Consider the following 23,017-nt stretch of genomic DNA (forward strand, 5'->3'; position numbering starts at 1 on the left):
GAAGTTCATGATTACACATTTCTGCCTTGATTCCTCACAAGTGTTGAAGTTCCGGCAAGTCAGGCGCGTTTTGCAACTTGCGACCAAGTTGAGATGTCCTCTTACCAGACTTGGCGACTGACATCTGCCGCAGTGTGAGTCAGTGCTGATATATTTGAATACCATGCTGGGGGTGGGGAGGAGTCTAGGCAAATGCAACCTAGGTTTAAGCGGCTATTTGGCAAATAGCTTATACAGTGGTACCTCAGGTTACATACGCTTCAGGTTACAGACTCCGCTAACCCAGAAATAGTACCTTGGGTTAAGAACTTTGCTTCAGGATGAGAACAGAAATTGTGCGGCGGCGGTGCGGCAGCAGCGGGAGGACCCATTAGCTAGAGTGGTGCTTCAGTTTAAGAACAGTTTCAGGTTAAGAACGGACCTCCAGAACAAATTAAGTACGTAACCAGAGGTACCACTGTATATCAGAGTTTCTAACACAGCATGTGGTGCTCCTCTGCCTCCAAGGTCCTTCCCTTGCACCAGGAGCTGCTAACTTTTTGTTGTTGTTGACCCAAAAGCTTCATTCACCCTTGGCCAGTTCCCCGAGGGCCACACGACAGCAGAGGGTAACAGCACTCCAGCTTCACTCTCACACAAAGACACAGAGCCAGACAGCTTTCTCACACAGCTGAGGACTGGGTGGGTGGAGTGTTAATGCCTCTTCTGCGCTTCTGATCCATCTGATAGCAGGGGAGAGGGCAATTTCTGTCCCCATCAATGTGCTGGGTTCCTCTTGTCCCAGTGCTGTGTTTACTTTATTCCTCACCTCTTTTGCCACTGCTGTAAAAATTGATGGAGCAGGGGGGGAAATGTTTGGAGGGGGCAGATCAGGCCACTTCTGGGCCTGCTTGATGTGAATGGGACAGCTCTGTGTGTGTGTTTGTCATTTTCTATGTCAAAGTAAGGATGCTGGAGGATTCCAGTGACAACAGGAACAGAAATGGCCGATTTCCCCCCTGTTCGGTACAGAAATCAGTCCCACGATGCAATTGTTATTTGCTTGTATTCATAGAATAATAGAACTGTAGAGTTGGAGGGAACCCAAGGGTCATGTAGTCCAACCCCCAGCACTTTCGTCATTAAGTTTACTCTGATCCAGTTCAAATGAATGCTCTGATCCACCTTGAATTAAACTAATAGTGGATGGAAAGGCTGAATGAAGGAGGATTTACTGGCTGTTGCAAAACAATTGTGTAAAATTTCACCATTGCAGATAGTGAGACAAACAATGTAGCTTTTGTCTAAAGCTGAACTGCAGTAGAATGGAAGCAGCGCTGCATGTGACAGAGCAGGGTGGAACCGAAATCTATGCCTTCTTACATTGCAGTGCTGAAATAATTGGAAGCAGCAGCAGCATGCTGAGTGTGGTGCAGCTGGTACACTTTTTTTTTTTTTGGCATGGGCGCTGTTGCTTATTGGGAGGGAGGGGCAAGGTGGTGGGGAGGTCAGCTGTGGTACACCCACATTGGTAGAGCCACTCCAACACTCCTGCTGTTGCATTTGCACTGACCTCCCTGCCACCTCACCCCTCGCCTGCCTGGGAAGAAACAATGGCCCACCTCCCAGAAAGTTAGCCTAGTGGCTCCGCCCTAACTCATTCAGCCACTTCTGAATGGAAGTAAGAGGTGAATTGAATGGTAGGTGACACTGGGGTACAGAATGGGGCTCTGGATCAGGGTTTAGGTTGTCTTCTCAAATAACAGGAAAACTCTCCCCCTACCCCAATTCACTTGAACGTGTCACAGAGCTTCTCTCAGCCTAACCTACCTCACAGGGTGGTTGTGAGGGTAAAATGGAACATGGATAGCCACCTTCCTGGGAGGAAAGGTGAAATAGAAAACGTTACACGGAGAGAAAATTTACTTTGTTTCCAAATGTCAAAGGTTCTTGGAACAGCTCCACAGTACCCATATTGTACAGAATCCTCTCTGTGTTTTTATTGTTCCTGTGTGCCATTTCAAGATGTGGGAGTGATGTTGAGGAGCTCTCCCATGTTACAACCGCATTTCCCAAATGACTCGCCTCAGAGCAGCCCTGCAGACCTCCACTGAGGCTATTCTGGATTAGGCTGCATTCCAGATGCCACTTTACTTATGCTTCCCCTATCCCGTTCCCCCCACCCCCACCTCGTTCCCCATCCCTGGCTTTCCTTTAATGTAGTTAAGTTTTGCGTTTTAAATTTTTATTGCTTAAGAGTATATTGGCACATGCACAAGCAATGCAGACTCCCATTCCGCCCCCCTCCCGGCTCTTTCTTTAAAAGCCTGTACTAAAGTCTAAGTTGATTTTGTTATTTGCTAGGCTTCAGTCCTGCACGCACCTATGTGGGAGTAAGTCCCATTGAACTAAGCAGGGCTTACTTCAGAGTAGACATGCATAGGATTGCAATACATGGGACCTGAAGAGATTATAAATGCAAATTTATACTCATTTGCACTCATTTTTGCTTTCCCCCACTTTCCTTAAGAAGAATATGTGTGTGTGTGTGTGTGTGTGTGTGTGTGTGTGTGTGTGTGTATATTTATCCTGGGAGATAGCATAATTAAAATGATGGCGCTGGGGAATATTAGCACTCTATCGCGCATGCAGACACACTCACATCAATACTATACTGTTTGTCAATCCTAAACTTGCAGCCTAATACAAATGTATGCTTACATGCAGGAAAGCTTTCTAGCAATTGGTGGGAATTTCTTCCACGCAAGGGAATTTAGGATTATTGATGTCACAGAATGATATAATGCAGGGGTCAGCAAACTTTCAGCAGGGGGCAGGTTCACTGTCCCTCAGACTTTGTGGGGGCCCGGACTATAAGCTACCCCCGACTCTCCCCTCCCTTCTCCACAGCCCCGGATGAGCCCTGGTAGCTGCTTACCTGTGTCGTGCAAGTGCCAGGGGCTGGTGGCGGTGGGACAATGAGCGGCGCGTGAAAGGGCTCTGGAGAGGGGCTGCTTAAAATGGTGGCTGCTCGAGCGCTGCTGCTGCTGGCACCAACAAAGCCCAGCCCCCTTCCTCCTCTAGGCAGGGCGGGCAGAAGCCAGGAGGAGGGAGGCAGGAGGCGCCGCCGCCGTGTGAGGGAGAGGGAAAGAATGGGCACGCTGGTGATCCACATGGTGATTCCCGGACCGTCCGTGGGCCAGATCCAGAAGGCAATTGGGCCTGATCCGGCCCGCGGACCTTAGTTTGCCGATCCATGATGTAATGCATAAATGTCTTTATTTATAAAAATATTTATAGGCTGCTATCACATAGCATCTGCTTTCTGTGCAGAAGGTCCCAGGTTCAATCTCTAACATCTCTAGGTAGGGTTGGGAATTTCCCCTTACCTGAAAAGCTGAAAAGCCACTGCCCGTCCAGGTAGACCATATTGAGCTAGATGGACTGATGGTTTGATTCAATATAAAGGCTGGCCCATTCATGAGGTAGACCAAAGGCACCTGCCTTGGGCAGTGAAATCCACAGGGTGGCAACCAGTGGGCACCTCGCCTATCCCCACCGGAGAATGGAGAAGTGGCGACAACACTGTGTTCTGGCAAGATCTCGTGGAGCTCTTGTGGGAAGCCTGTTGTTTCTCCAGATGCTGCACTCCCCCACCACCACGGGAGAAGCGAGAAGAAGTGGCTGCCACTTCCACTGAGATCTTGCAGAGCTCTCGTGAGATCTTGCCGGAAGCTGCTGTGGCTACATGAACCTGGAAAACAGGGGTTCCGTGGGGGACAGGAAGTGGTGGCGGCACTTTCCTGCTTTGCTTCAGGCAGTGGAATGGAATGGGCTGCCCCTGCTTTCACCTTCCTTATTTACTTGGGCTGTGTTTGGGATGCAACCTCACTTTCCCTCTGAGCCCATGCCAGTCACCTTGGATATCTAGGCCCAGTGCTATTTTTCTAGAAAAAGAGGTGCCAGAACTCACCATGAAACCTCACTTGTTCTCTAAAAATGGCAAAGGTGCCCACCTGAGAGGCGCCAGAACTGAGTTCTGGTGAGTTCAGGCTGAAGAAAAACCCTGGTCCTTGTAAAGGAGGTCCCACCCTCGAGAGAATCAGGTCTTGCTTTTCAGAGGCCCTGACTCACTGACTGTCATGTTAGGGGTGGCCTTGGCCTGTCAATGCCTAGGTTTGGTGCAATGTCATCTGGTTTGGTGTTGCTGTGCCCCTTCGGCTGATATTGCTAGTCCATTTTGGCCTAGTAGTGATTGGGCTCTGGACCAGGATGGACCATGTCCAGCTTTGCTTGGGTTGGAGGTGCTGAATCAGCAGGCCTGCCACTTTCAAAAAGCCCCTTTAATTTGCTGGAGGAAACAGCTGTCTGGAAAACGCCTGGTGAAAAAGCTAGTCAGGAAAAAAGTGGTCTCTCTCTCTCCCCTCCCCCTTTCCTGTGCTATTTATTTATGGATTAATAGTTGGGTAATAGAAAAGAAAATCTTTACCTTCCAGAGATTAGCAGTAAAGTATGAGGTGTATGTATGCATGGTTTTCTTTCTTTCTTTTTTTATAAAAAAGGCTGAGGTGTGGAAATCTGGGTGAAGATTGATTTATAATTCCAGGAATAATTTAATGGGGCTTTACTGTTGTAACACTTTATATCATTATATTTTTAATAAGAGGCAAACAGAATGGAATTGGAAGTTTGGTGTGGGCTGAACTTGTTTGTATTCTCCCACACCCCTCATAAGTAAGTTTAGCGAAAGTTTATCTGTGGGAGCAATTCATTAATAAACTGGGAAAGCAAAGTCTGGTGGCTCACACCAGTTTTGCCCTTCAACAATAAGAGTGCTAGAATGTGCACAATATTTGTATTGCTACTGGGGCATATTTTGGACTGGATTGTGTCCAGTGGCTTGTGGCTTCCTAGCAGACATCACCAGTATACAGGGTTTGTTTATATTATTAATTATCGTTACAGTGCTTTCTGTGTTCTCAGCCTTGTAAAAACTTGTGTTAAGTTGTGGGTGACCAAGACCACCCATAGAGATTTATGGCTTGGGAACTCCAACATCAAAACCAAGCCCTCTCCCCTTCTCCACTGTACCATGTTGTTCTTTAATAACCCTTTCATAAGTTCCTTCAGATTGTTGTGGGAGAGCAAGAATACTGTATTGTGAAGCTGGCATGAAACAAGCAGCTTAAGTGTACAGATGAAGTGTGCTTATTTTGTTTAACAGTTGAGTGAGGGAGTAGGCCTGGAGAACTTGTGTCCCTCTAGGTGTTGTCAGATTCCTGTCAGTCTCAGCACGGTCAGTGGTCAAGGGTGCAGTGGCGGAAAGCAGGCGAGGGTGGGGCTGGCGTGCATCCCTGGGGTGTGGTGCCTCGCCCACAGAGGTGTGGTGTGCATCCTGGGGGCGGGGCATGCCATCTGTGGGGGCGGGGTGCCCAGCGTGGACGGGGGGGCAGCTGCGATGGCACCCCACTGGGATTGCGCTGCCGGGGGTGGTGCGCTCCCCCACACTCCTCTTCCTCTGCCAGTGCAAGGGTGATAGGAGATGTAGTCTAGCAGCAGTTGGGAGGCCCTAAGTTTTCTACCCCCAATCTAGAGAACTATTCTCCCTGATAGGCTATACTTCTAAATATAATTTTTCTTTTCAAATTTGAGGGATTGGTTCAAAAATGCACCACCATCCCTGTTTGCATGGTACACTTCAGGAGCGACTTCACCTCGTGAGCTGGGAATGTTTGGCTTGGCTCTTACTTACATATCAGATTCATTTTTATAAAGAAAAAGGTATGGAAACTGTGGCATAGGCCAAAGTTTCTTCTTTGTCGCTCCCAGCAGGCCAGAGCAAAATGGGAGCGAGTCAGCAATGTGAGCTACTATGGTCTCTATAGTAAAAGGCGAAAGATTTATACGATCTGAGGTAAAACCAGAGTATGCCTTAAACTTGTGAGCTACTATGGTCTCATTCGTGGTCAGGCATAAATTATGATATGAGCTTCAGCCCTTTGTCAATTCAGACACACACCAAACCATAGTTACATGTTCTTAAACCATGGTTTAGCATAATGTCTGAATTTGAGTCAAAATCGCAGTGATTCTGATTTCTTCCCTTCTATGTCTGGAAAGCAGGAAAGAGACAGATTTCTGTGGAATAATAATGCCCAGGAGGATTTAATAGCCCATAATTTGACCTTCTCGGCTAAACATGCTAGTGCTGTTTTTGTTTGTTTGTTTGCTGTTATCATAGCTGTTGTTTCTTCCTTGGATTTCTTTCTTTCTGCCCCCTCCCTCTCCTTTTAGTCTAAATTAACTGTAAGGACCAGTCCTATCACTGGACAATGTGAGGGGGTGCCTTAGGCAGCAGATTCTGAGGGGTTTGGAGCAGGCAGGTGTGTGTGTGTGTGCCTTCTAAGCTAGCTGCCTCAAGTATGTTGGAAGATCCTTTCCATTCCCTGTATTGAAGTAACATTCAGTGGCAGTCTGGTTTTCTGAACATGTGTTGGCATGGGGAGGCATCACCTTGTCCTTCTAACCAGGCAGCCAAATGCCCTGGACCACCCCTGCTAACCCATTGTGTGTGTATGTGTGTTTCACCCCTACCTCCTTGACCCCTACCTCCTTGACCAGGCTTCAGCTGCCTGGATTTCATATCCTCTTCCTTGTCCATTCAGAAAGCTGGTTTCTGCCAACAGAACAAAGCATTCACCAAATCCAAGCATCTGCCCATCCCCACTACGACTTTGCTGGAGAACCTGTGTGAGTTTAGGCTGTGAACTAGCTAAATAAGCTGTGTAAAAAGCTCCCCCCTTGTCTTTTTTATGGGTTTGCTCAGCCATGAAAGGAGTGATGCATAATGGTCCCATTAAGGAGTGGCAGGGAAAAACTGGCAGAGGGCCACGGCTCACACTGCGTCTTGCAATGAGGTTTAGGAAAATGCCCGATAGCCTGTTCTTCAGCTCTCCTCCAAAAGCTAAAGAGCAGTTGAGCTTCGAAGGAGAGCTTACTGACCGGAGATTCTTGAACCTGAAAGTGTCCTTAAATCAAGTGATGTATTGTCTTTGCTTGCAGATGCTGTGGCATTTCTGTCAGGCTGTAAGCTATATACTGGCCTGCTTCCCCCTCCCACTTCGGCTCACAGGGAAACCTGAGACTGCAATGGTATGGGGTGGACTGAACTGGCAGAGGTGCTCTGCTCAGCCCTAGGGGAGAGCAATAGCTCAGTGGCAGAGCCCATGCTTTTGATGCAGAAGGTGATACGTTCAATGCATGGTAGAAATCAGGTAGCAGATGATGGGGGAAAAGAGCCCTCTTGAGACTCTGGAGAGATGCTGCCAGTCAGACTCAGTATAAGGCAACTTCATGCATTTTATATGTCAGGGTGTTGGTTGGCTATATTTATTCATTTAATGTTGTTTATTTAAAAGCATTTCTTCTTTTTTAATTTATATTTTTTAATTTTTTATTGTTTAAATAATTCAACATTAATACACATACAAACATACATTTCATACAACATACCTACATACATACAACATACCTACAACATACCTATACTCAATCCCACAGATAATTCCCATCACCATCCACCACCCCTTACCCTTTGTGTTAGACTTCCAATCTACTCAATTGCAATTTCTTTCCACTTCTATTACTTTCTTTCACACACACCTTTAACCTAATTTCATACTTCTTTTTCTATTACACATTGTTATCCATCTTATTTAGTATTCCAATATTTGAAACGAAACTTGTTTATTCTAATAGGAGTTCTGATTTTTCGATATAGTTTTGCAAGTATCTTTTAAAATATTTATTTAAAAGCATTTCTAAATCACTGAATAGTGAAAATCTCTTAAGCACAGAACATAGAAACATTGCATCATAAAAACAACTTAAGAATACAATATAAAAGGTAAAGGTAAAGGGACCCCTGGCCATTAGGTCCAGTCGTGGCCGACTCTGGGGTTGCGGCACTCATCTTGCTTTACTGACTGAGGGAGCCGGCGTACAGCTTCCGGGTCATGTGGCCAGCATGACTAAGCCGCTTCTGGCGAACTAGAGCAGCACATGGAAACGCCATTTACCTTCCCGCCAGAGTGGTACCTATTTATCTACTTGCACTTTGACGTGCTTTCGGACTGCTAGGTTGGCAGGAGCATGGACCGAGCAAAGGGGGCTCACCCTGTCGCGGGGATTTGAACTGCCAACCTTCCGATCAGCAAGTCCTAGGCTCTGTGGTTTAACCCACAGCGCCACCCGCGTCCCAAGGATACAATATAAAAACCAGTAAAAGAGTTTTAATTAAAGAAAGAAGCAAAACTCATTCAAAATATGAATTCTGTAACAATAGTCACGGAGGCAAAAAGAAATATCTTTGTAAGATGCCTGAAGTAACTGATGGATAATTCCTCATGTGTGTTTTTGCAGAGTTGGTTATAAGCTGTCACCTGGGCGACTTCAGGTATGTTCACCTGAAAGTACCATAGTTATCCAGGTCTACCTAACGTAGTTCTGCAATCTGTGTGCCAGCAGCACTGTGGAAGTGTTGGTGGGTATTCCTTTTGTTAGTTGTATTCAACAAATTCTTAAGCCACCCTCCTCAATAAGTGGGCAAAGGCTACTAGCCTTCAAAAAGTTTACTGGCCTCTTGGGGGTTAGCAGAGGAAGGTTGGAGAGCTCTCTTTGTCTTGCAGCAGCCTGCTGGATTTCTCTGCTGGGGGAGGGGGGGGTTTCTCTCCCTTGTTTCTTTGCTGTGCACAGAGGAAGGATTGGGTCATTCGTCCTTCTCCTGTGCCAGCTCAGCCACATGGCTGCATGGAATTCCATGTGTTTCCTTGCATGCAATTCCTTCTGCTACTGCTTAAGTACAAGGCTTCTTTAAACACAATGCTTGACCAATAACTGAATCTATGGTAAGGATTGAGAGGGGTGGGAATAATTTGTTTGCTTCACGTTTTAATGCAGACCTATCAAATTCACACTTTCTGAACCAATGTGTAAAGTGGGACACTTTGAAATTTGCACCTCCGCAGATTTTTATGTTGTGGTTCTCCAACCAGATTCAGAATCCTAACACCCCAACGTGTACATTAGTTGAAATAATATGAAAAGATACTCAAGAGTGTATGCATTAGGCAAAATCATGCAGAAAGAATACATATATTAGGAGACATGTGCATGAAAAACATGTGAGTTTTTCATGTGGAATTTTTAACACAAAATGACCGGAAGAGTGTGGAAATGGAGCGAACTGAAATTAGAGGTTGAAAAAATGAGGAACAGAAATTGAGAGATCCATCCATTCGTAACCTATGGAAGACAATATGTGCAATATAGATCTTTATCCATAGAGGGTATCCAAATTAAGGGTCTTCTACAAAAAGCAGAAAGCTGAAATTTTGTGCCCACATAGCCCAAGGGCTCTGATTACCAGTAAAGTTAACATAGCCACACATGTAAAAGAGTAGTGTAAACTAGGTAATATGTGGTGACAGTGGCAGCAAATCCTGTGATGCATTTCTACACATTGGGAGTTTCATGAGGTGTCTGGTGTAGCATATAAGACTCTGAGCAGAGACATTCCTGGGAATCTCTCTCCTCATGAAAGAACCCGACCTAGTTTTGCAATCTGTCAACAGCTCTGGGGAAGTGGTGTTGAGCAAGGTGGTGTGGACATGTTTTTTAGCTGTGTTGGTTGTGAATGGAAGGAATCTTTCAAATGGATCAGAAGCCTTTTTGGAGACTGGAGTGGGGAGTGGTTGTTGTCCCTTTGAAAGGAAAGACTCTTTCCTAAAAGCAGATGTTTCGGTCCTGACAGGGGAAGGGCTTTAATATGGCTCCCATTTAGCTGAAAAGCTAGAGTGAGGCAGTCATGCTTGGGCGATCCTGGAACAGCAAGGGATAGTTGGACAAATCTCAACACTGGCTATGCCTTCCAAACTGACCATCTGGCTGAGATTTCTGGATCTAAAAAGCTCTTTTATTTTATCAGTTGTACAGAAGACCCTCACTGCCATAGAAGGACAGCAAAAGCTGCTGTTAATTATGCTCTCCCCATTGATGTAAATGCCTGTGAGAGATCAGTGGTAGAGCACATGCTTCATGTGCAGAAGGTCCCAGGTTCAGTCCTTGGCATCTCCAAGGAGGGCTGAGGATGACCTCCTGAGACCACAGAGGGTCACTGCTGGTCAATGTCGACAGTCCAAAGCTAGATGCAATAGTTGCCAGACTTTCATAACCAGGCAGTTTCCTATTTTCCTGTGACTTGCAACTATCAGCAAAACACAAAACAGCTGAAAATAAAAGTGAAACGTGCAAAAATAAAAAATACATTGACTAACATTAATTTGGAAGCATCTTAAATACCTTTAAAAGCTGGAGAGGATAGACTTTGCTGGTTATGTAGAAGGTATCAGAGATGGTGGACTTGCACAGCGTTTGGGGTCTACCACAGAGGAGGCCCCTTTCCTCTGTAGCCACCCGCCTGGTCTCAGAAGGCCTGTGGAGATCTGAAGGTGATCTAAAGGGGCACACCTAGCAACTCAGTTCTGTACCTTTTAATAGGTTCCATGGTCTCTTTTTCCTTCAATAAATGCCTGTGTCCATTGCTGTGCTGTGAGCGGAGTGCCACCATGTTTGTGCTTGCCCAAGAGTCCCGTGCTTATTTTTGTTCATGGATGTTTCATGCTGCAAACACATGAATAACTAATAACTAATAACTAATAACTAATAACTAATAACTAACTAACACATGAATAACTAACACATGAATAGCTAAACACATGAATAACTTGAGTTGTTGCAGGTAACATTCTTGGCCTGCAATTTTTTTTGTCTTTTAGTATGCCTGTTAGGCCTTATCTGTGCCCGAATACTGCCAAGGAAAGACCAGTCATTGCTACATTTTTATTTTATTTTATAAAAAACCCCCAAACTCTTACTTTTCTCTTTTACCTTTCAGTCACATTTCTTTGTCCGCAGCTAGTGCCTGTGTTAAATCATGTGAGCCATGACTTCACCCACACCTCCCAGTTGGCCCCCATCAGTTACTGTATTGTTGGGGGTACCAATTGGACACCAATATGGGGAAACACTTCAGTTGTGTTCAGCAATGTCTCTTAGGCCATAGTCACACCACACATTTAAAAAACTACACTCTCACTTTAAACTGTTATGTCTTCCCCCAAATAAGTTTCAGAAGTTTCAGAATGGTAGTTTGTTAAGGGTGTGGAGAGTTGTTAGGAGACACTTATTTCCCTTCCAGACCAACAATTCCCAGAGTGGTTAAACAATCAAAACCTCTTCCTAGGGAATTCTGGGAATTGTGGCTTTGTGAGGTGAGCAGGGGTCTCATAACCGTTTTCTGTATTCTTAACGAACTTCAGCTCCCAGAATTCTTTGGGGGAAGCCATAACTGTTTAATGTGTTATCATAATGTTTAAAATGTATGGTGTTAGTGAGAAGGGCGAAATATTATCACTTTCCTCCAAAGGCGAAAAGTAAATGGAAAAGAGAACAAAATACATCAGAGTCTCTCTCTCTCTCTTTGTCTCTGTGTGTGACCTGACTTTATATGTGTGTCAAAATCATAATTTCCCCATTTGGATGACTTGCTAGTAGCTGAAGATTAACGTCTGATTTTATACATTTTCTGAGCAGCGGAAGATCTGAGTCCCCATGGCTGCTTCCCACACGACTCCAGTAATGTTTGTAGGATAGACAGGGAGATCAGCATAGAGAAGCAATCTCACCAATGTTGTCCCTAACCCCAGAGCCCAACAGTGTTGCCACTGGAAGCAAACAATTAGTTTCTTAACCTACCTGCGATTCCATCCTACAAATGTTAACCAGAGTATATGAGATCAGCCATGGGGGAAATGGTTCCTGTACTACTACAGGAACCTAAATTGGCCTTTAGTTTCAGACAGATAGTCTGCTCAAAAAGAACATTAATTGGAGTTGTTTAGAACTATGATAGTAAAGTTGTTTTCTGTCTTTCTCGCACACTGGGTTATTTTCTGTGTTAGGGTTGTGAAAGAAAGCTCTTTCACATATATGCTCAGGAGGAAAGCCACGCACACCAATGTCGTGGCAGTCTGTTGAAAAGTGTTTAACTTTGCGTTGGAGGTGCTTCTGAAGCACCGTGACTTTCTTGCAGTATTAAAGCTGAATGACCCACTGCTTAAGGACTATAGCAGTTGAGGTGTCTGCCCAAAGTCATGCTGCTGATGTGAAGTTCTGCAAATTATCATGCATGGTTAGCTGTGTTTACTGTTAGCACTTAGATACAATTTCCTCTAATAGTGAACTGTGGTGGTTGAGTACCTATTATTTTGGGAGTGAAATGGGGCCACCCAAAGTAAGGTAGCAGCTCCTACATACTTGAGGGATACCTTTGCAATGCAGAAAGTACAGAAACTTGTGAACCAGAATAAAAATTTTCATCATGGTTCTGAACAGCAGTTAGTCAGGCACGCGCCCTCCCAATACAGTTTTGTTACTATACAGCAGGATCCCCAATGTAAGAGGCTAAATATTGGTTTCATTAAAGAGTTGAAATTGTTCAGTAGTTCTGCCATAAAAATACTCTTCCATCAAAAGTCCATAAATTGCAATAGTTGAGTATTGATTAGAGTACATTGGACATTTATCATTCATATTAAAAAGTCTGTTACTTTTGTTCCAATTTCTTTTTAACCCCCTCTGCATCAATTTGGTAGGCTAGCAACAAGGTTGTTTTGGGCCCATGGGGGAAAGTGGGGCAATAGGCTTCTAGGAAATAAAACAAAATTAATCTAAAGGCCATAACTGCTTTAAGGTCTGATTTTTCTCTCTCTCTCTATATAAAATGTCCATTATACCCAGTTGAAATTGTGTGTGTGAATAAACTTAAAAGTGTTGCCGTGGCCCATATAGTAGAATCACAATTTGAGGTTCAGTTAAGAGCCAGAGTGTCTTGTGATCCAATAGCTTGTCTGTATATTTCCTTTGCAAACAGATTGAACTTTGTATTTGAATTTAGTAAAGCTTCCACTAAACTTAAGCAGCCAAACTGGCATTTTGGCTACTGGTTGCTCTGGCTTTGCTGAAGGGATACCAGTTCATTTGAGATGCAGATTTATTATTTGATGGGGACACAAAACGCTGCCTTGCATAGAGTCAGATCATTGGTCCATCTAAACTTTTGTCCCTGCTGACTGGCAGTAACCCTGGAAGCTTTCAGACAGGGGTTTTCCCCACTTCTGCCTGAGGACGAGAAGGACTGAACCTGGGACCTTCTGCATGCAAAGCATATCCTCAGCCACTAAGCTGTGGCTATCCTGACTGGAAGAAAATGTGCAAAGTATGTTTAATGCAGGTCAGCTCCAAAATTTTGCGCAGTGCAGCTAAAACGGTTCCCCTTCCCCTCAATTGTTACACTATTAAAGCACAAAACAGTAAGGGGTGAACATTTGCACAATACACCCAAAGGCTTGCTGGGCCCACTGGGCTGAAATATTGATATGGATCAGGGATCTGATCTCTGCTTCATTTATCTTCAGTTCTCTCTGAGTGATCTGAGAGTGTGGGTGGCCTATCTTGCAGGGTGGTTGTGAGGATGAATAATTCTAAAGTAGCTTCAGTGCTTCCCCCCTAAAAAATGTTTAGGGGTACTCTCATTTTGAAATACTGCCCCTCAATGAGGCCAAACTTAGATTCACAAAATGTTTAGGGGTATGTGTACCCCTGTGTCCCCCCAGAAAAAAGGCACTGCGTAGCTTGCATACTTGAAAGCACTGTAGGCAGGTTTTAATAATGACATGGGTGGGTCGCCGGTCAGGTATTTTTTTTTGTTTCCATGTGAGCACATTACCAAATGTAACTGCAGAAATTCACAGTTTACATCCCTGGGTTTCCTGTGGTGTAAGGCAAGGGTATCAAATGTGGTGCCCTTCAGATATTGCAGTAACTTTTCCATGGAACAGACTTCCCCAACCTTTTTCCATCTCAATGTTGTTGGACACCCCTGACCATTGGCCATGCAGGAGCCCATGCGAGTTGGAGTCCCACCACATTGAGAGGGCACCATGTTGGCCACTCAACAGGTCAGCTGTTTTGAATAATGTGTTAGGTCCGTTTCTCTTTTTTCCTGCCCCCTGAAACTTACTGTACTTTTCTTCTTCTTCTCTTCTCAGTTGAAGAAGGCGAGTCATCGGATTTCACTTTGAACTGGGACTCGTCCGTGACCCAATCAGGTAAAGGTGGTGGTTGTTTCGTACAGGAAACTGCTTTTTGTGTGTGTTGCATTCCTGCCTTTACTCCCAAACCTATCGGTTGCAACTCAGCTTCTTAGATTGGTTCCATATGTCCAATAAAACCCATTACATACAAAGACTAATATACTCTTATCCTCCCAGGAGCCATTCTTCCTTCTGGTGGGCACATTGAATCGGGTTATGACTTTCTCAGGTATGGCTGCTTTGAAGTCTCCTGCCATGGCCACCGTTGGACCTTCATTCCAATATAATTATAAAAAAGTGACCTTTGATGGGATTTCTCCCCCCCCCCCTTTCAATCTCAGCGATGTAACGTTTGTGTGCTTTCTGTTTTTTTGGGAGAAATTGCAAAGCGGCGGAATGTGTCGCTGTTGATGAATTGATGATTGGTTCGTTGGTAAAGGGCCAGGGCTCGCTTTTCTGATGATGTGCAAAGGCTTTGAAATGAAGATAAAGTGTAACGACATTCGAGGTTCTGTGTGCTGGCAAGGTCCAGGACTCCTTCAGTAAATAATGTAATGTAACGGGGTTCTTTTGAGGGAAATCGTTTGGCTCTAATGGTAATTAAATCTTTCTGCGGGTGCAGGGAAGGTGAATATGAATGTGCAGTAGAATCCAAACTTGCTGTCTTTTTTAAAAAAACAAAAACAACCCCCCACAACCTCAGAATGGCTCTAGATCAGGAATAGGTAACATGGTTGCCTTGCAGATGTTGTTGGACATTTTTGTGGAGTGACTTCTGTTACAAGGAAAGGTTGCAGTGTTTGGTACTCTTTACCTATACAGAAAAAGCAAGTAGGGACATGACAGAAGTCTATAAAATTATGCATGGCATGGAGAAAGTGGATGGAGAAAATATTTTCTCCCTCTTGCAAATAGCACTAGAACTTGCAGACATCCGGTGAAAGTGAATGTTGGAAGATTTGGGATAGATTAAAAAAAGGTACTTCTTCATGCAGTGCATAGTTTAACTATGGAACTGAGACAGGGATGGCCACCAGCTTGGATGACTTTAAAAGAGGAATGGAAGAAATTCATGAAGGATAAGGCCATGTTTTGCCTCCACTGTCAGAGGCAGCATGTTTCTGGATACCATACAGGAAGGGAGAGTGCACTTGACTTTGCAGGCTTCTCACAGACATCTGGGTGGCCACTGTGAGAACAGGATGCTGGACTAGAGGGGACATTGGGCTCTTATTATGTTCTTATGACTACAACACCCATAATCCCTGCCCATTTGCCGTGCTGGCTGGGGCTGATGGGAGTTGTGGTCCAAAATTATCTCACGTGTTAGCTGCTCCTGCTGTTCATGGCACCAAGAAGTGGCAATGGAGGCAGTGGAAACGGCCACCTCCGTCATTATTAACACTTAGGCGGAACCTAAAAACATTCCTGTATGTATATACAGGATTAAAGGCAACCTTGAAATGATTAGCTGTGAGGATATTGCAAACTGTTTAAAAATGTTTTCAGTATTCTAATTCATTGTATTTTATATTTGAATTGTTAGCACCTTTTTTTGCTTGCTGCTCTGGGTGGTTTTGGGAGGAAGGCCATTAAAATGAAATCATTGGCCATGATGGTGGATATATTGAACCTCCATGTTCAGGGGTAGTTACGGCTCTGAATATCAGTTGCTGGAGAGCATCCTCTGGAGAGTTTTAGGGGCTTCCTAGGGGGATTTGCTCAGGCAATATGAAAACTCAGGTCTCATCCACAATATTTATTTACTAATAAAATTTGCACAGTGCTTTCAAGTGTTTGAAGCATTTCACCTGGAATTTGATGCACAGCACTCTGTAAGGTAAGTTGATATTGTTCGCCATACTGCAGATGGGGGTGTGTGGTTGAAAGAGAGTAGCTTGCCTGTGGCCACCTAATGAGTTGGTGGCAGGGGCAAGATTCGAATTGGAGACTTCCTGGTTCACAGCCCTGTTTTTTAGCTACTGTATTAAACCAGCACTCCAAGCTACCTCTCATATGCCACCTTTGAGGGCAAGCCCTTCCAGGGAGTCATTCTTTTAAAGTCCCTTTCATCTTTACATTCTTGTTTAGTATTGTTGCACGACTTGTAACCCAGAATATGGTTGCCCCTTTAAGGTGCAACCCAGCGAGCCCCTTTTTATTTGCGTGGATAGGTTTGCCTGCCAGCATGCAAAGCGGCTCTTTCTCTTTTTCTGAAAGGAGCACTTGCCATGAATCAGTGCAAAATTGTTTTTTTTTAAAAAAAACTTGGGTGGTTCCAGAAAGAAAGAATGCAAATGAATGCCTACTTTGTGATTTTTCTTTTCTTTTCTGGAATTGTCATGGTGAAGAGCACAGATTAGTTTTGGTTTGCTAGAAAATATTTTCCTATGTACACATTCTCCTCTAAGGATCTTATTTTTCAGTTTATGCAAAGCATATGCTGCAGCATATATTTTCCTGGGCCACAACTTCCCTGCACCCGGTATGGCTGTGTTTGAACAACTTTTTTTTAACCGTTCTTTTGATGGCGAGTATTTCTGCTCTGAAAACCAACTGCTGGCTGTGAGACAGAAGGCCCCTTTGTGCCTGGAGCTAACAGTGAATTAACAAACAAAATACAAAATTTAAAAAACTTCTGGGTCTCTTACTGGATCTTAATTTCAAGCAGTAAAAGACCAGATTCTCCAGCTACCTTGAATTATATTGAGGGGCAGGCAAACCAACAGGATATGGGAAAACCCCTTACCCCAATTCAGAACACTCTAATTTGGGTTTTGGGGAACGTTCTTGAAATCTGTGCTCCCCCCCTTTTTTTGGATCACGGTGGCAATACCATGCACACCTAATTTGGGAGTAAGTTCCATTGAGCTCACTGGGACTTGGTTCTGAGGAGAGAATCATGCACTGTAAGATGTACCAAATGTAATGCCCACTCTGTTCACTTCCATGCCATACATTTATATTTAACACATATTTTAAAGAATATTGGGAAATGTAGTTTGCTAAGTGTGCTGGGAATTGTAGCACTGTTGGGGGGGTGTAGACTGCAGCTCCCTGGATTCTTTGGGGGAGGCCATGTGCTTCAAATGTATGGTGTGGGTGTGGCCAATTTTAGAATAATAGAATCATAAGGGACCACAAGGATCATCTAGTCCAACCCCCTGCAATGCAGGAATCTTTTGCTGAAAGTGGGGCTCGAACCTATGCTCTACCAACTGAGTTATCCCAGGAGAGCAATAGAGTTGCCAGTGTTCTTTCCTTAGATTTCTCTCATTGTGTGGGAACTGTTGTGGCATGACTTCTTCTCGCGTCACCAGAGTACCAGGCCGCTGGAAGCTGGGGCCGACAGTGCAGGGTGATGTTGTGGCCTGGGGTTCACCCATGAGGCTGAGAACTTACTACGTCACCCAATGTGGCATGCAAAGGAGATGTGATGCAGAAGAACTGGTGAATGTGAGGAGGAGGTTCACCCTCATTTGTTGGCCCTCTTTGTTCAGAACAGATGAAAGAAAGTTCTTCTTCCTGGAGCACATAGTTATTAAACTATGGAAGTCGCTCACACAGGAGGCAGTGATGGCTGCCGACTTGGATGGCTTTAAAAGAGGAATAGACAAATTCATGGAAGAGAAAGCTATCAATGGATATGAACCATGTTGGCTATGCTCCGCCTCCACAGCTGGAGGCAGTAATGCTTTGGCATATCAGTTTCTGGAAAGCACAGGAAGGAAGAGGACTCTTGTGCTCAAATTCTGCTTGCTGGTGTTCCACAGGCACCTGGTTGGCTGCTGTGAGAACAGGATGCTGGATTAGATGGGCCATTGGCCTGATCCAGCAGCCTCTTCTTATGTCCTTATCTACTGCTGCTGTTATTATTAGTATTTATTCATTTTGTAAGTTCTTTATAAAACTTAACAAGTAAAGGTGGCTTTATGGAACTTGCAGGTTCAGGAGCAGACTATCTCTGTTTGTTGGTTTCTTGAGGGTGGGGGTGGGTGATCTGCCTTCACGCCCTGCTGATCCGCTTCTTGGAAGCATCTGATTGGCCACTGTGGAAAACAGGATGCTGGACTTGAGGGATCTTTTGTCTGATCCAGCAAGGCTGCTCTTGCGTTCTGTGACCTGCATTAGCTACACAATTCATAGCAGTGATTGGCGAAGTTCTGTGCAGGCTGCAGAAACCAAGCCCCTGCCCTTCACCCACCCTGGCTTCTGTGGTTACGCTTGGCATTTCTCCTGCATTTCCAAGCAGAGGCTTAAGGACTGCAATTAAAAAAAATAAAATAAAACAAAATTCTGCATTGTTAGTTTTGTCTGTGGCTGCAGAACTGCAGAGTCCCCGTGGCTCTGTGGCAATTCTTGGTGTCACCTCAATGATACCAGTTTGTCTGTGTCTGTGCAGGAGGATAGTGTGGTGCCCAGCTCCCCACACTCAGGGAGCGATGCATCCGAATCTCTGAAACGTGTGTGCAGTTCAGTCTTCATGCTTTCTGATGTGCAAACAGAGAAAGGGAGTGAAAGGGGGATCCTGTTAATTTAAAACATCTGGCAAAATGATTTGGTTTCGTGGACTTTTTCTTCTTTTTTTTGAAGTGGCAGAGGCAATGGCAGGGGAGAGGAGAGAGAGAGCAAAGGGTGCGGGGAGATGTTGTTGATTTGGGCCGGGGCACAAAAATGAAAAGTGAGGCATGTTTATTCCCCCGTTATTGAAGTTCTACATCACTTTGCTGGTGCTAATGCAAACAGGAAGATCATAAAGGAACATAATGAAAGTCTTGCACACTGGGACCATGGGGCTGGTTTCGGTTACTGAATATAGCTTTGGAGACACCCCATGCAATGGAAAGCAACTCCACAGTATTACTCCACTATATATTATGGCTTTTTAATGGTTTCTCCACATCCACCTCTACTCTTGTATAGCTTTTCCATCTTATTCCACTCAGAAGCTTCATGTAATCTTTTTCTTTTTTTTTATATGCTGCTCAGTACAACTGAACAATATAATTCTGCTTGACTTTTTTTTTTAAAAAAGTACAATTCTATCACTCAAATCTTATTAAAAAATTAAAGGCTGTCCATATCATTTTTTTGATGTCTCATTATAACCAAGTGACAGCATCCAGAATAATAGATTGGGAGGGGCACAGAAGGGGCAAGTTTTTGGTGGGGTAGGGTAGAGGTTTGCCCTGCATGTTAGATTGCTGTAAGAGCAATAAATTAGATTTTATGTTAACACTTCCTTGCTAAACGTATTTTCCTTTGGAGTATCTCTCATAGATTTCAATGGTGTAACTTTCAAGTAAGCATGTTCAGGACTGCAAACATTATTTTCCAGTGCTATTTTTCTAGAAAAAGAGGTGCTGGAACTCAGCATGAGCACCTACCTTGTTCTCTTGTAATGGCAATGACGACCACCTAAGAGGTGCCAGAACTGAGTTCTGGCTGAAAAAAAGCCATTATTTCCTGTTTATGATGCTGTTATAATTACTAATTGGGGGAGAGGATAGTGTTTTTCTTTTAGGTAAATGCAGGGGTCCAGCAGTGGGGAGTCAGCTGTGTCGTGGGGGGGGAGTACCACTTATATTATCACTTTTTACTCTTGGCTATTTCTTACTGTACATTTCCATCTACACTCGTACCTTGGAAGTTGAACGGAATCCATTCTGTAAGTCCTTTAGACTTTCAAAACGTTCGGAAACCAAAGCACGGCTTCTGATTGGCTGCAGGAAGCCCCTTCTGTCAATCGGAAGCTGTGGAAGCTCCATCGGATGTTCAGCTTCCGAAAATTGTTCAAAAACTGGAACATTCACTTCTGGGTTTTGATCGTTTGAGAGCCGATTTGTTCAAGAGCCAAGGTGTTTGAGATCCAAGGTATGACTGTATTTCAACTGGAATTATAGGCTCAAGGTGGTATTCAGCTAGGTTTTGCTCAGAGTAGACCCATTGGAATGGACCTAATTTAGTCATGCTAATTTCAGTGGGTCTACAAAGAGTAAAATCTAGTTGAATACTTAACATTTTGTTTAACCAATGATCAATTAGCAAACTTTTATTATTACTATTTTAATAATCAAAACAAATTTTTTTTTTCCTTCTAGTAGCACCTTAAAGACCAACTAAGTTAGTTCTTGGTATGAGCTTTCGTGTGCATGCACACGAAAGCTCATACCAAGAACTAACTTAGTTGGTCTTTAAGGTGCTACTGGAAGGAAAAGAGTGTATCTGAAGAAGTGTGCATGCACACGAAAGCTCATACCAAGAACTAACTTAGTTGGTCTTTAAGGTGCTACTGGAAGGAAAAAAAATTTTTGTTTTGACTATGGCAGACCAACACGGCTACCTTTCTGTATTTTAATAATGTTATTTGTTAGATGCCTACTACAAAAATGTTTCAATGCAACTTGCAGTACAAAAATTGCATTGCAATACAAAATAAGGTTTAAGGACGACAATAAGCACAAAAATTTATCATTGACCAATTCTGAAAGCATCAGACAGAAACCCCACTTTCCCTCCAGCCACGTGATCAAGAAATAAATTTGCCAGCTGCAGCACCCAGAGATATTCCCATGCATTGTCCAGTCATTGCAGTGGAGGAGAGGGAATTCTAAAAAGAGCCAAATTCCAAGATCATGACACAGCCATGCTTGAGAAATGTAGGGAATGGGTGCACAGATGCCTTGCCTAGCCTAGGGCTGAGTTGACCTGAGTCTTGCTCAGTTGACTTAAAAAGAAAATAGAATTGCGAACATCAAGCAACATGTTCTAAATTTACAGGCAGGATTGTATACTCAGGATCACTTAACACAATTAGCTATGTCTAAGCTGTGTACAGGTGGTGAGTATGCGTTGCTGTTTGTATTGAAGTTCCCTGTCTATGGAATGCTCTCCCCAGGAAGGCCTGCCTGGAGCCAACTTAGTCCTTGTTTTGCCCGTAGGCAAAGGTGTTGTTGTTTCCCTGGGCATTTGGGCAGCTACAATGATTGGATGTTTTAATATGTTTATGTATTTTTATTATTGCATTTTACTCACTTTGTGCATTGCTTAGGGACTTCTTGTTGTGAGAAACAATACATAAATCCAGTAAACCTAATGCAGAGCAGGGGTGGACGTAGGTCATTTTTGGTAATTGTGATGGGATGATGAGCTGCTTGTGCGTGAAATTCCTAGTCCCTCAGAGTTTGGCTAAGTCCACAAACCTCTGTCTGTAATGGAGCTCCTTAAGCATGGCTCCGTCAGTGGCTGGTAGAATCCGACAGTGGGCGTTTACGGAATTTCTTCCAGCATAACAACTCCTTAACGGAAACGCGCCTTCTGGACTCTCGGCGCGACAGTTTCCGGTGAGGAGTGGGTGTCCCTATAGGAGGTCCTGAAACCTCCCCACTGTTTTCGCTGGAAGTGTCTCTGAGCCATCCCTCCGACTCACTTTCCCTTGGAGCTCCTTCTCTCCCCCTGCTGGTTCCCTCCTCAGCTGATAAGTCTCTCTCAACCTCTGTGAGCCCTTTCACCTCCTGTTCTTCCGATGGCAGTTCCCTGACAGTAATATAGCGCCTTGAGCAAGGCCAAAGTTTGGCTCCACCAAATAGATCTTCTCAATTTTGGACCCCCTTGGCTTTGCATCCTAAGCCCTAAATCCAACGCTGCACAAGGAATATGAATAAGTGCTTTTCTGGATCTGATCAAGGTCCAGCCCCTCTGGTTTCTTTTAAAAAATGCTAGCAACCAGGAGATGTTTCCTCCTCTACTAAAAATTGGTCGGTGCTTCATCTGTGGATGGCATTGAACAAAACGGAAAACTTTCAGTAATTTAGGGAAAGGAGTGGTGAGACAACATTTAGGAAGAGGGACAATGCAAGACTTGTATTCACCAGGCCAATCATGGGAAGGCTTAACAGGGTGGGGATTTCAAGTGAAGATTCCCCAAATAGCTACAGATCACAAGATCCTACACACATTGTTGAAACAGCTTTATGCTGAATCAGACCTCTGATACATCTTGCTAGGTGTTAAAAATTCTGAGGGCCGATTCTCTCCAGATCAACCTTCATAGTCTCCTGGCTCTGCTACCTGAGATTTGTTGTCATTAGAGATTCTAGATCTCTAGATTCTAGATCTCTAGTGGGGCTTCCCTCATACAAAGCTTGTGCCCCACTGCTGAGCTTTAGGCCTTCCCTGTGTTGTGATGGTGCCATTTTATTGCGCTGGCATCTGTAACAGATGCATACAGAAAGCATCCAATCTGGAAGCAGCAGCAGTTTTGGTTGCAATCCATGGAAATCTGAATTGGGATGAGATTGACTCGGACACCCTTTTTACCATGGGGAAACCCTGGCATTGCAATGGCTCCCACGTTTGCTGTGGCTCTGCTTCTGTGGGGTACATGTATGATGACATTGTATTTGTGCAGTCCCCAATGTTAGGAATGTAACCTCGACTGAGCAAATGTCTCATGCCAATGTTTTCTATATGTTTCCTTGGAGCCTGTTCTTTCCAGCACTATGCAGTGCAATGCAGCCATGGTGGTCTTTCAGTTCACATGCAGAGCTTATAAAATGTGGCCTTCTGGAGTTTACAGTCTCAGCAGGACCAGAGAGGCAGTCTCAGATAACTTGCTGTGAGTGGAGGTTTAAGAAAGTTAACTGTATGGTTGAAGATGTCGTAATGGCCACCAACTTGGATGGCTTTGAAAGAGAACAGGGGAGATCCATGGAAGATAAAGCCATCAGTGGCTACTAGCCTTGATGGCGATGTTCTACCTCCATGGTTGGAGGCAGTATGCCTCTTAACAATTGCAAGTGGGAGGAGCACTATTGCACTGCAGT

General features: G+C 44.2%; 1 protein-coding gene across 4 annotated transcripts in view; it reads left to right on the forward strand.

The window, feature by feature from the left end:
• Positions 1–23,017, forward strand: part of ZNF423 (zinc finger protein 423) — a 306,120-nt gene that overhangs the window by 42,475 nt on the left and 240,628 nt on the right. For 3 of the 4 annotated variants that reach the window (XM_053400192.1, XM_053400189.1, XM_053400191.1), the window contains exon 2: positions 14,148–14,207. The exons of the other annotated variant lie outside the window; for it this stretch is intronic. In XM_053400192.1, coding sequence (XP_053256167.1) covers positions 14,148–14,207 — 60 coding nt within the window. The remainder of the gene's footprint in view (positions 1–14,147; positions 14,208–23,017) is intronic. 4 annotated transcript variants of the gene reach the window in all.

This window comes from Podarcis raffonei, chromosome 8 (genome assembly GCF_027172205.1).
Source record: "Podarcis raffonei isolate rPodRaf1 chromosome 8, rPodRaf1.pri, whole genome shotgun sequence".
Lineage (NCBI taxonomy): Eukaryota > Metazoa > Chordata > Lepidosauria > Squamata > Lacertidae > Podarcis > Podarcis raffonei.